Source organism: Muscardinus avellanarius (assembly GCF_963383645.1).
Source record: "Muscardinus avellanarius genome assembly, chromosome: 15".
NCBI lineage: Eukaryota > Metazoa > Chordata > Mammalia > Rodentia > Gliridae > Muscardinus > Muscardinus avellanarius.
The window spans coordinates 84,702,041-84,714,790 of record NC_137801.1 but is presented as its reverse complement, the minus strand read 5'-3'; the positions used below and the strand labels follow the sequence as shown (position 1 = coordinate 84,714,790).

The 12,750-nt window shown below is 50.5% G+C and overlaps 1 protein-coding gene across 2 annotated transcripts in view; it reads right to left on the bottom strand.

The window, feature by feature from the left end:
* TBC1D8 (TBC1 domain family member 8) overlaps nt 1-3,375 on the bottom strand; it is a gene marked incomplete at both ends in the record, with an annotated part of 113,862 nt that extends 110,487 nt beyond the window's left edge. For both annotated transcript variants that reach the window (XM_080711514.1, XM_080711515.1), the window contains one exon: nt 3,249-3,375. In XM_080711514.1, the coding sequence (XP_080567640.1) occupies nt 3,249-3,375 (127 nt within the window). The remainder of the gene's footprint in view (nt 1-3,248) is intronic.
* Nucleotides 3,376-12,750: the final 9,375 nt, after the last annotated feature.

Genomic DNA, 12,750 nt, shown 5'->3' with positions numbered 1-12,750 from the left:
AAGTGGGATTAGTCACCCATGCTTGTATAGATCCATCTATTCTTCCTCCGAATGTTTGCAGGGCATATATTAGGGGGAAGGCATCATCACTGGCAAAACTCCTGCCCTCATAAATAGGCCAGGAAAAACAAGGAAAAAAAACACAAGTATATTGTACATTAGAAAGTGGGGAGCCGGGCGTGGTGGCGCACACCTGTGATCCCAGCATTTGGGAGGCTGAGACCGGAGGATCACGGTTCATGGCCAGCCTCAGCTACTTAGTGAGGCCCTCTGTAACTCAGTGAGACCTTGTTTCCAAATAAAGAGTAAAAAAATCGGGCTGGGAGTGTAGCTCAGAGGTAGAATGCTCCTGGGTTCCAGACCCAGACCCACAAGAAAGAAAGAAAGAGAAAGAAAAGAGAGAAAGAAAAGAAAGTAGAAGCCAAACACAGTGGCACACACCTATAATCCCAGTATTTAGGATAGGAGGATTGCAGGTTCTAGGCCAGCCTCAGCTACTTAGTGAGGCCCTCCACAACTTAGTGAGCCCTCGTTTCAAAATAAAGAATAAAAACACAACTGGGGGTGTAGCTTGGAGGTAGGATGCCCCTGGGTTCAATCCCTAGTTCTGCGATAAATAAATTAATAAAGGCTAGGAATGCCGCTCAGTGGTAACTTCCCCCGGGATGCTGGAGGCCCTGGGTTCAAGTCCTACTACCAGATAAAAAGAAAAAACAATTTAAAAATCTGGAACCTGCTACAATGCTTAGCACTTTAACTCTCACTATTTTCATAAATTCAACCCAAGGGCGTGTGTGTGTGCGCGTGCGCGTGTATGTGAGGTACTGGGGATAGAACCCAGGGGCCTTCTACCTCTGAGCTACACTCCCAGCCCTATTTTATTTTTATTTGGAAATAAGGTTTTGCTAAGTTGCCGAGGGCCTCACTAAGTTGCTGAGGCTGTCCTTGAACCTGTAATCCTCCTGTTTCAGTCTCTCAAGTACTGGGATTATGAGCGTGCACCACTATGCTCAACTCAATCTAAGTTTTAAACTCTGAATAAATTGTAAAACTCTGTCAAATTGGATTTCTACATTTTCCTAAAACCTCACGATGGAGCTGCCCTGTATCCATCAGTCTTGCCTTTCCTTACTACACGCGGGAGTGACTCCTGAAGACCAGCTGGTCAGTGATAAGGTTGGTCAAGGTCGCTCAACCAGCACAGACCAGACGTGCAGCTTGCTTCTGGGCTAAATGCTCAAAGGTCCAGTGCCCCGCCATCCACGCGGCCGCAGAGGAGACGGCATCTTTGCACAGCCACCAGGAGGTTCTGGTTCTCTAAGAAATAAAGCAAAGTGTCCCCTTCCTGTGGGTGTTCTACCTTTTCAGGTTGATGCTGTTGCCTATAAGAAATTTCTGCAGCCGGGCGTGGTGGCGCACGCTTGTAATCTCAGCATCGGGGAGGCTGAGGCAGGAGGATCAAGGTTCGCGGACAGCCTCAGCTGCTTAGTGAGGCCCTTTGAAACTCAGTGAGACCCTGTTTCAAAATAAAGGTTAAAAAATAGAGCTGGGGTGAAGCTCTGAGGTAGAATGCCCCTGGGTTCCATCCCCAGCACCAAAAAAAAAAAAAAAAAAAAAAAAAAAAAAAAAACAGGAAAGAAAAGAAATTTCTGCCTATTCCCACCAGGTGCAAACCAAAGAGACCCCCAGCAAGACCAAAGCCCAGGTATGACAACTCGAGACCTGCTTGGTTGCAGGATGCGCTGGAACTCTCCAGAAGGGAAGCTGGCCGGACACATGACCAGGTATCACACTAGCTGGGCATGGTGGCACACACTTGTAATCCCAGTACTTGGGAGGCTGAGACAAGAGGATCCGGGTTTGCGGCCAGCCTCGGCTACTTAGTGAGGCCCTCTGCAATTCAGTGAGACCCTATTTCAAAATAAAGAATAAAAAAAATTGGGCTGGGGGTGTATCTCGGAGGTAGAATGCCCCTGGGTTCCATCCCCAGTACTGCAAAAAAAAAAAAAAAATCAACAAATAAATAAAAATAAAAATAAAAATAAAAAGCTAACACTACTGACAACAGTCAGAGCAGAGATCCCTCTCTGGCCTTTTCACTTAGCCCAGGCACTACGCACCAATCAGGGAACTCTAAAGTTGCCATGGCTTCCTGCCACGAACACTAACTCCTTTCCCCAAAGCCACCTGTTGCTTACGCTGTCTCTGCTGCCTACCAGGACCAATGGTCGCCCACACCACCGCCCAACCCACTGCCACCCACGGCCGCCCACTACCCCTCTGCCTGGAATCCCACCAACTCCTACCCACTCCTGGGGTCTCAATGGAGCCCCCCTCCACTAACAAACCCAACTGCCAGCCTTGTTGGAGGCCAAAGTTCTGCAGAAGTAAGCTGGTTCTGCTGTTTGGGTAAAAACTGTTTGCCAGCTTCTTCACCAGACTCTGTGCCACCAAGGGCCTTCGCCAGACTGGCCCAAGACCAGAGAGAACCCCCACCAATGAACCCACGTGACCAGTCTCAGCCCCCTGATTTCTCCAGCCTGGCTCGGTGTATATGACACAAGGTCCCTGCTACTCAGATGACAAGATCTGAAAATTTCAGAGATTCCCTAAGTACGTTTGAATTCCCCTTCACTGATCTGTGTAAACAAGCCTTCCAGCTAATGGGAGTTGGCTTCAATTACCAATAGCTTCGAATCCTAACTTTTTTGTAAGGGGGGCTGTTTTTTTTTGTTGTTGTTTTGTTTTGCTTTGGTTGGTTTTGATAGTCGTTGTTTGCTGTGGCTTTCCCTAAAACATGGGGGTGGGGAGCCTGACATGCTCGATTTTGCTACTAGGACCCAAAGCTTGGGGACTCAGACTGCCTCAGTTTCCCCTGGGGGCACAGAAACCGTTCCGGGCCCACACACCGGGCGTCCCGGATCGCAGGGCTTCCCGCCCTGCGCCCCACCGCGGGCTGGCCCCGGGTCCCCCGCCGCGATGGCACCTGGACCTCGGCGGCTCCAGATGGCCAAGCCCGGGCCTGCCCGGCGCGCCCGCTGTCACCTGGCCCCGGCCCGTCCGCGCCCTCCCGGGCCCCACGCCCCGGCGGCTCCCGCCAGGCTCCCCCCGCGGAGAGCCCGCAGGTCCCTCAGCCCAGCCTCGGCAGGCGCCTGCAGTAGAAACGCAGAAAAAGGAAAGCAAGCCCCAGGCAGGCGATCGTGGCCCGCGCCGCCCGGGACCCGGGCCGAGGCCGGCGCGCCCCTTACCCGTGAGGCGGCCGCCCCCCTCGCCGTGCCCGCGGCGCCGCTGCAGGATGAAGTAGCAGCTGCTCTTCTGGGTCACCCAGAGCTTCAGCGCGTTCTTGAGCAGCACCTCCTCGGGCTTGAGCCACATCGCGGCGACCCGGCCGCGCCCGCGGGCCCCGGTTCACATCGCCCCGGCCGCCGGGCCCGCTCGGGAGGACGCGGCGGCACCGGCCGGACCAGCGTTCGCGGGTCCCCGGAGCGCAGGAGCGCTGCGAGCCCTGTGCGCCCGCGCGCGGCCCCGCCCCCAACCGCGGCCCCGCCCCCAACCGCGGCCCCGCCCCCAACCGCGGCCCGCCCCCAACCGCGGCCCCGCCCCCGCCGGTTACACGCCCCGCCCCTGAAGGCCTCGCCCAACCCCGTCGCCGGCCCCGCCTACACAGATTCCACGCCCCGCCGCCGGCGGCCCCGCCCCATCCCTGGCCCCGCCCTCTGCTCCGCCCCTGGCCCCGCCCCTCGGGCTCCCGCGGCGCCTCCCGGGTTTCCGCGTCCAGCTCCTCCGGCGCACAGTTCCGGAGTGGAGGGAGGAAGCGCGATTCCCCTGCCAAGTCCTCTCCTCGGGCACCGCGAGTCTAACCCCTCCTCCGCTCCCTGGAGGAGCTCGGGCTGGCGGGGTCGTCTCCACGCACTTCCTGGGAAGTGGAGGAAGGACCTGTTGGGTTGGGAGGGGGAGACGTGTTCGCGAAGCTGCGGGTTGCACAGCCCAGGGGCAGAGTCGCTTGGGGAGGTCAGAATGCAAGCTTGCACGCCGGTGAGCTCAAGCAAGCGTGCTTGGGTTTAAAATAGCATTTTTAAAAATATTCCAAAATAGCCCGAAAAATAAACAGCAATTATGTGCGGAGTTTTTTAAATAGCACACTTGTCGAAAAAATTGACTTATGGACCGCCCATACTTCGGGGGCACTGTGTGATTTTTGCGGTACTGGGGAAAGAACCCAGGGGCATCCTACCTCCGAGGTGCACCCTCGGAGGATCCTGATCGGAGGATTCAGGAGGCTGAGACAGGAGGGTCGCGGTTCGCGGACAGCCTCAGCTACTTAGTGAGGCCCTCCGCAAGTTAGTGAGACCCTGTTTCAAGAATAAAAAATAGGGCTGGGGTGTAGCTCGGAGGTAGAATGCCCCTGGGTTCCATCCCCGTACCGGGAAAAAAAAAAAAATGTGGAGTAGGAGATAGTAATGAGATTGGCGGGCAGGTGGTGGTGGTAGGGCTTATAAATAAGTATAGGCCCACGGTAGCTGGCTCTGAACAGGCTGGGGGGCTCCAAGCCATCTCCACAGGGAGGCAATTAAATCCCACACTCTAACCAAAGAGGAAAGGAAAAGGTCCATCAAAATGTTCCCTGGGGTTTGGCAAAGGGATCCCTGGCCGAGTGACTGAAGTAGGACAGAGCTGGAGTGAAGAACGAAGTCCCTGACGGGAGGGTCGCCCGGAACAGAGGCCCTGTTACAGACGCCGGAGCCTGCCTGCAGAAGATCAGAGGGTGCGCTCAGGAACCCTGATGGGACCCAGCAGAGGAGAACCCTGTGGCAAGGGACAGACCAGGCCGTCCACCTGGGCGGCAGGAGAGACTGAGCCAGCACTGGCCGGCCACAAACGGCCTCTGAAGAAACTGAGGAAGGCAGGCAGCTATATTCGGGGGGTCTTGGGGTACACCAAGGCCTACAGGGATGGCGAGAGAATAGTCCTTCCAGAAACATCCCTGGGCACCTGCCGCTCTACGCACTGCCAGGCCTTGGAGTTGCAGAGGGGAATGGGTGGATCCACCCTAAAGAACACGCAGACAGAAAACGGACAAGAAGTCAGGGTGGCTGTTATAATGCGGGGGGGTGCCAGGTATGGGGGTGCACACTTATAATCCCAGCATTCGGGAGGCTGAGATGGGAGGATCGCTGTTCATGGACAGCCTCAGCTACTTAGTGAGGCCCTCTGCAACTCAGTGAGACCCGGTTTCAAAAGAAAGAATAAAAAATAGGGCAGGGGGTGTAGCTCGGAGGTAGAATGCCCCTGGGTTCCATCCCCAGACCCGCAATAAATAAATAAATAAATAAATAAATAAATAAAGACTAAAAAGAGGGCTGGGGGTGAAGCACGGAGGCACATTGCTTCTGGGTTCTATCCCTAGTACCGCAAATAATAATAATTAATTTAATTTAATTTAAAAATAGGACTGGGGGTGTAGCTCAGAGGTAGAATGCCCCTGGGTTCCATCCCCAGACCTGCACAGAAAAAAAGAAGAAAGGAAGGAAGGAAGGAAGAGAGAAAAAGAAAGAAAGAAAGAGAGAGAGAAAGAAAGAAAGGAAAAGAAATGACTTACGAGGTCAGGTAGGAGAGGACATGTCTGACAGATAGTTCAAGACTTTGATGGCTGTGATTTATTTATTTTTGTGGTACTGGGGGTGGAACCTAGGGGATTTTCTGCCTCTGAGCTATACTCCCAGACCTATTTTCTATTTTATTTGGAAATGGTCTCACTAAGTTGCTGAGAGCCTCACTAAGTAGCTGAGTCTGGTTTTGAACCTGTGCGATCCTCCTGTCTCAGCCTCCCAAGTGCTGGAATTACAAGCCTGCGCCACCACGCCCGGCTGGTACTATGACTTGGTAGATCAAATCCCACAATGGCTTATAGTTATGTAGCCCTGACTTAGGGCAAGATAAGAATCCGAGTGAACCTTAGTTTACACAACCATAAAATTGAAATAAAACTGGGGTACCATCGTACCTCCCTTGTGGAATTGTCCCAGATAGAATATAATTTAAGTGCTTGGAATATTGATAAGTCAGGTCCCTCCCCTCCCCCACGTTACCTCGCAGCAGGGACAGGAGGGGGAACCCTGGAAGCAGAGATGTCTCGAGACTTCAGGTGCCACGAGACATACTTGAGATTGCGAGACTACAGATGTCTCGAGAGAATCGGCGTTCCCACGCTTAGTCCCACCCCCAAAAATACCGGCTTAAAAGCAGGATCTTTTGTGCCTTGCCATGTGGGCGACTCAGCAGGCCGATCTGGACCACGCAGTGTGACTCTCCAGGCAGATGGCTAGTCAGTCCCTTCCTCCGACCCGCTGACCTCGCCCCGAACCCCAAAGATGCCGAGTTCTTTCAGATAAAGCAGATTTTTGTTACCTCAGTGGGTGCCTTGCCTCCTTCGCAGTCTCCCCAAGCCCCAGCACCCCCAGTTCAACCTTTCAAATACGTCCCCTGAATTCATAAGTTAGAAACTTACTCCTCAGCCTGGCGTGGTGGCACGCACATGTAATCCCAGCACTTGGGAGGCTGAGACAGGAGGATCGCAGGCTCCAGGACAGCCTCAACAAACAGTGAGGCTCTCACCAACCTAGCAAGACACTGTTTCAAAATAAAAATAAAATTGGGCTGAGGGGTGTAGCTTGGAAGTGGAATTTCCCTGGGTTCAATCTTCAGAAGCACAATAAGTAAAATTAAAAGGGGGAAATTTAGACAGACAGACACAGGAAGAACACGCGAAGACTGGCCCTGTGCTACCACAAACCAAAGTAACAGAAACTGGGAGAGAAGCCAGGCATCGTGGTGCACACTTGCCATCCCAGCACTTGGGAGGCTGAGACAGGAGGATCCGGCCCACGGCCAGCCTCAGCCACTTGGGCCCTCCGCAGCTTAGTGAGACCCGTTTCAAAATAAAGAGCAAACTCGAGCTGGGGATGTAGCTCAGAGGTAATATGCCCCTGGGTTCAATCTTCAGTACCAAAAAAAGAAGGAGGAGGAGGAGGAGGAGGAGGAGGAGGAGGAGGAGGAGGAGGAGGAGGAGGAGGAGGAAAGGAGAGAAGAAGAGGAGGAGGAGGAGGAAGAGGAGAGAAGAAGGAGGAGGAGGAGGAGGAGGAGGAGGAGGAGGAGGAGAAAAGAAGAATAGGAGGAGGAGGAGGAGAGGAGGAGGAGGGGGAGGAGGAGAGGAGAGAAGAAGAGGAGGAGGAGGAGGAGGAGAGGAGGAGGAGGGGGAGGAGGAGAGGAGAGAAGAAGAGGAGGAGGAGAGGAGGAGGAGGAGGAGGAGGAGGAGGAGAAAAGAAGAATAGGAGGAGGAGGAGAGGAGGAGGAGGAGGAGGAGGAGAGGAGAGAAGAAGAGGAGGAGGAGAGGAGGAGGAGGAGGAGGAGGAGGAGGAGGAGGAGGAGGAGGAGGGAGGAAAGGAGAGAAGAAGAGGAGGAGGAGGAGGAAGAGGAGAGAAGAAGGAGGAGGAAGAGAGGAGGAGGAGGAGGAGGAGGAGGAGGAGGAGGAGAAACAATTAGGAGAGAAGAAGGCCGGAGCAGGGCTTCTCCTCGCACTCTCGGAGGGAACCGACCCTACTGCCCCTAGATCTGGGACTGCCAGCGTCTTCCAGAACAGCGAGCTAATGACGTTCGTTAAGTTGTTGAAACCTCCTGTCTGGCACTCCTTTACGGCCATCCTAATCCTGTTCTCTGCGGTACAGCAGCAAGTCTCTTCCGAACAGATTCTGTTTGCTGCCAGGACCCTGGCTGATACCATGAGTGACCCCAGGAAACACGGCCCTTCATACGGAGTCTGGCTGGGTTACTCACACAGCCCCGCAGGCAGGCGCAGGGCACCAGAGGGGTGTCAGTAAGTGGCATTCGGAGGCAGCAGGATTATGCAAATTAGTGCTGGTGAGGGGCTGATGGAGGATGGGGCCTTGGGAGCACTTGCGGATGTTGAACATGGTTGCTATGGCAGCAGTAATCATTACAAAGAACTTGTAGTGTGAGAGGGCCGTTTCTGAGTGCCCTGGAGAGTTTCCCAGTGATAATAATAATAATAATAATAAGCATAATAATAATAATAATAATAATAATAAGCATAAAGTATTAAATTCCCATCTGAAGGTACAGATATGGTGAAAGTCCCTTTCAGTAATCACCGCAGGACAGGGAGGGCTCTTCTTCTGGTTCTAAAGATAATTGTGCAGGTTATAAAACTGTTGCAAAGGTTCAGTGCTCAACCTCAGCAAGTTTGCTTGCTAAGGTGAGGGAGGACCATAAATTCTAATAAAATTGGGGTACCATTGTACCTACCTTATGTAATTGTCGTGTGTGTGTGTGTGTGTGTGTGTGTGTCTGTGTGTGTGTGTATAAAAATTTATTTATTTTTTGCGGTACTGGGGATGGAACCCAGGGGCATCCAGATAGAATATATTTTAAGTACTTGGAATATGTCATCTGAATTCATGTGTTAGAAACTTACTCTCAGCTAAGGCGTAAGGACCAGGGACTTGTGAAGGGAACACTGGCTCAGATACACACAAAGCTGAATTGCCAAATCCCAAGTCCGCCTTGCCCTGTGAAGGAGGAAATTAGCCTTCACTTTAGGTGAGAGTTCACCCAATGCCTGTTCCCCCAGCTTAGCCCCAGGACTCGAGGGCCGCTGGAAGAGAAGAGTCAACACCAGCCCGCTCAGCAGAACTCTGAAGTCGGCCACAGGAGGTGAGCAGAAATGGATCATGTAGCCGGGTGTGGTGGCCCACGTTCATAATCCCAGCATTCGGGAGGCTGAGACCAGAGGATCAGGGATTGCAGGCAGACTCAGCTACTTAGCAAGGCCCTTTGCAACGCAGTGAGACCCTGTTTCAAAAATAAAAAGACAAGCCGGGCATGGTGGCCCAGGCTTGTAATCCCAGCATTTGGGAGGCTGAGACAAGAGGATCGCGCAGGTTCAAAACCAGCCTCAGCTACTTAATGAGGCTCTCAGCAACTTAGTGAGACCCTGTTTCAAAATAAAATATAAAAGCCGGGCGTGGTGGCGCACGCTTGTAATCCCCGTGCTTGGGAGGCAGAGACAGGAGGATCGCGCAGGTTCGAAGCCTGTTTCCAAATAAAAAAGTATAAAAAATAGGTCTGGGAGTGTAGCCCGGAGGTAGAAGGGCTTCCAGGAACCCCAGTACCACCAAAAAAAAAAAAAAAAAAAAAAAAAGGTCTGGGAGTATAGCCTGGAGGTAGAAAGCCTCTGGGTTCCACCCCCAGTACCACCAAAAAAAAAAAAAAAAAGAATGAAAAATAGGGCAAGGGGGATAGCTTGGAGGTCGAATGCCCTGGGTTTCATCCCTAGACCCACTGCCAAGACTTTGCTGCCCACCCCATCTCGGCATCTACATGTGTGAGAATCCATGTAGTCATAGGCGATTCTCAAAGTGAGAAATAAGCCCCGAGAGAAGGTGTGGTTGCTGGCAAAAAGTATTCTCCACTCTTAGATATTCTTTCATAACTACTATCCTTTTGGTAATGATTCTTTTAACTTTCCACTTGAAATTGCTCCGGTGGAAAAAAGATCAGGACTGTGAGTGAAAATTGAATCCATGTCCTTCCAGTAAACTTTCAGCCTTGTTCAAATGGTAATTAGAAGCAGCATTCCAGTCCACCTTCAACCTTCAATACAGCGACACCACCTGGTTAAAAATAGCTATGTCAAAACAAAGGACAGATAAAATAGATGTGTAAAGATGAAAGAAAGAAAATATGGTGAGAATAAGAAAGTATTTTGTATGAAGAAGAGCTTATCCTGAGATTGGCCCGAATGGGAAAGAGAGAATTAGGGTAATCAGAAAAGAAAAGAAAGTTGCAGAAGGTTAGTGATAGGAATATGGATTATTAAAAGAAGGAAAATGCTCAGCTGCTAGAGAAATATATCTGACAACTAAATCTAAAGACTTCATTTTATTTCTTGGTGTTTACCTGCTAAACTGTGTCATGAGTTTAAGTTTTCAGACAGCGGATAGTATTGCAGACAAAATCCAACAGATGTTCATCGAAGTTCCTTAAATCATCATAAAGGAACACAGATTTTCCTTACGATAACTATATGAAAGCTGGAATCTCGGACTTCGTCCCCCATTATATATAAAGGAGGACATTGGACTAAGCCCTAGAAATGAAAACTCTTAAAAACTGGATTCTTCGAGTGATCTTAAAAACTAAATTCTTCAAGTGATTTTGGGTGTGACTTTTAGCCAAATAGAAGCCTCTGCAGCTGCAAGGCCAAAGGGGGCTGGGCTCGAGAGCACAAGGCCCACCTGAGATAATGGGACTGATTTCAAACACAAAGACCTGGGATATCCCAGGTCTTTACTTTTGTCTTGTTCAGGGTTGGTAATTTGCATGTGTATCTCTCTTTTGTACCATGCACTTCTTTTTACTAGAAATTCACTGGGAGAGGGAAAAATATAAAAAATCTTGTGTCCAAAATAAAGTGTTCGATTGCACAAGAAGCATCGATCCATGTCAGGTTCTTTTTAAAGCGCCGATCATAGGATTATTTTCCTAGGAAAGAACCGCTACAGATAAGAATCTGTAGAAAATCACTCTGTCCTTCCCCACCTTTACTGAGACCCTGGACCGCGAGCAAACTCGCGCCCCATTGGACTAGCTGGCTTTCGGCAACCCACAAAATAAAAAATATAATAATAATAATAAATAAAAAATAAAAATAAATAAAAATAAAAAGATAAGCCGGTCATGGTGGCCCAGGCTTGTAATCCCAGCATTTGGGAGGCTGAGACAGGAGGATGGCGGTTTGAGGGCAGCCTCAGCTACTTAGTGAGGCCCTTGATAATTCAATGAGAGCCTGTTTCAAAGTAAAGAATAAAAAATAGGGCTGGGGGTATAGCTCGGAAGTAGAATATCCCTGGGCATTCTACAAAGAAAGAAAGAGAGAGAGAGAGAGAGAGAGAGAGAGAGAGAGAGAGAGAGAAGAAGAAGAAGAAGAAGAAGAAGAAGAAGAAGAAGAAGAAGAAGAAGAAAAGGAAGGAAGGAAGGAAGGAAGGAAGGAAGGAAGGAAGAAAGAAAGAAGACTAAGACCCAGGCGTGGTGGCGCATGCTTGTAATCCCAGCATTTGGGAGGCTGAGCCAGGAGGATCACAGTTTGTGGACGGCCTCAACTAACTACTACTTAGTGAGGCCCTGTTTCAAAATAAAGAATAAAAATAAGGGCTGGGAGTGTAGCTTGAAGGTGGAATGCTCCTGGGTTCCATCCCCAGTACTGCAAAAAATAAATAATAAAAATTTAAAAATAGCCGGGCGTGGTGGCACACACTTGTAATCCCCGCTCTTAGAGATCACACAGGTTGGAAGCCAGCCTCAGCTACTTAGTGAGGCTCTCAGCAACTTGGTGAGACCCTGTTTCCAAATAAAGTATAGAAAGCCTCTGGGTTCCACCCCCAGTACCACCAATAAATAAATAAATAATTTAAAAATTAAAAATTAAAAGACTAAAAAATAGGGCTGGGGTATAGCTCGGAAGTACAATGCCCCTGGGTCCATTCCTAGTAACGCAAAAAGAAGAAGAAGAAGAAGAAGAAGAAGAAGAAGAAGGAGGAGGAGGAGGAGGAGGAGGAGGAGGAGGAGGAGGAGGAGGAGGGAAGAAGTGGAGGAGGAGGAGGAGGAGGGAGGAGGAGGAGGGGGAGGAGGAGGGGGAGGAGGAGGGGGAGGAGAAGAAGGAAGGAAGGAAGAAGTGGAGGAGGAGGAGGAGGGAGGAGGAGGAGGGAGAGGAGGAGGGGGAGGAGGAGGGGGGAGGAGGAGGAGGAAGGAAGAAGGAGAAGAGCATCATATAGCAGGGAGCTGGGAGATCTGGCCCGTGTGTGTGGGAAGCAGCGGGGACCATGGGAGGGACTAAATCTAGAGTCAGAGCAAGGAGGAGGAGCCATCAGCTCAGACTCAGCTGCCACGAATCGTGGGACTCATGATCTAATGCGTTATATATTGGGGTAACGAGAATGTTTGGGGAAATGTGGTGGTGCTTAGCAACGTACTGTAGATGAGCTGAGAACCACTGGATACTTCAAAAGGTAGTGTGTAAAAAACAAACTAATACAAACAAGTGTATGTGTGTGTGTGTGTGTGTAAGAGAGAAGAGAAAGAAGAGAAAGGAAGGGAAGAGAAGGGAAGAAAAGATCACACACACACACACACACACACACACACACTGAAAATTGAACCCAGCATTCTGCCTCTGAGCTACACCCCAGCCATAATATATGTATAATATGTTATATATATGTGGGAGGAGCACTGGGGATGGAACCCAGGGGCATTCTACCTCCGAGCTACACTCCCGGCCCTAGTTTTATATTTTATTTGGAAACAAGGGTCTCTTAAACCAGCTGAGGCTGGCTTCGAACCTGTGCAATTCTCCTGCCTCAGCCTTCCAAATGCTGGGATTACAAGCGTGCGCCACCATACCTGGTCTGAGTTACAGTTTTAAAAGAAAACAAATAGGATTGGGTGTGGTGGTGCACGCTTGTAATCCCAGAGCTTGGGAGGCTGAGACAGGAGGATCGCGCAGGTTCAAAGCCAGCCTCAGATACTTAGTGAGGCTCTCAGCAACTTAGTGAGATCTGTTTCCAAATAAAAATATAAAATAGGCCTGGAAATGTAGCCCAGAGGTAGAAGGCCTCTGGGTTCCACCCCCAGTACCACCAAAATATATATATATATATATATATATATATATAT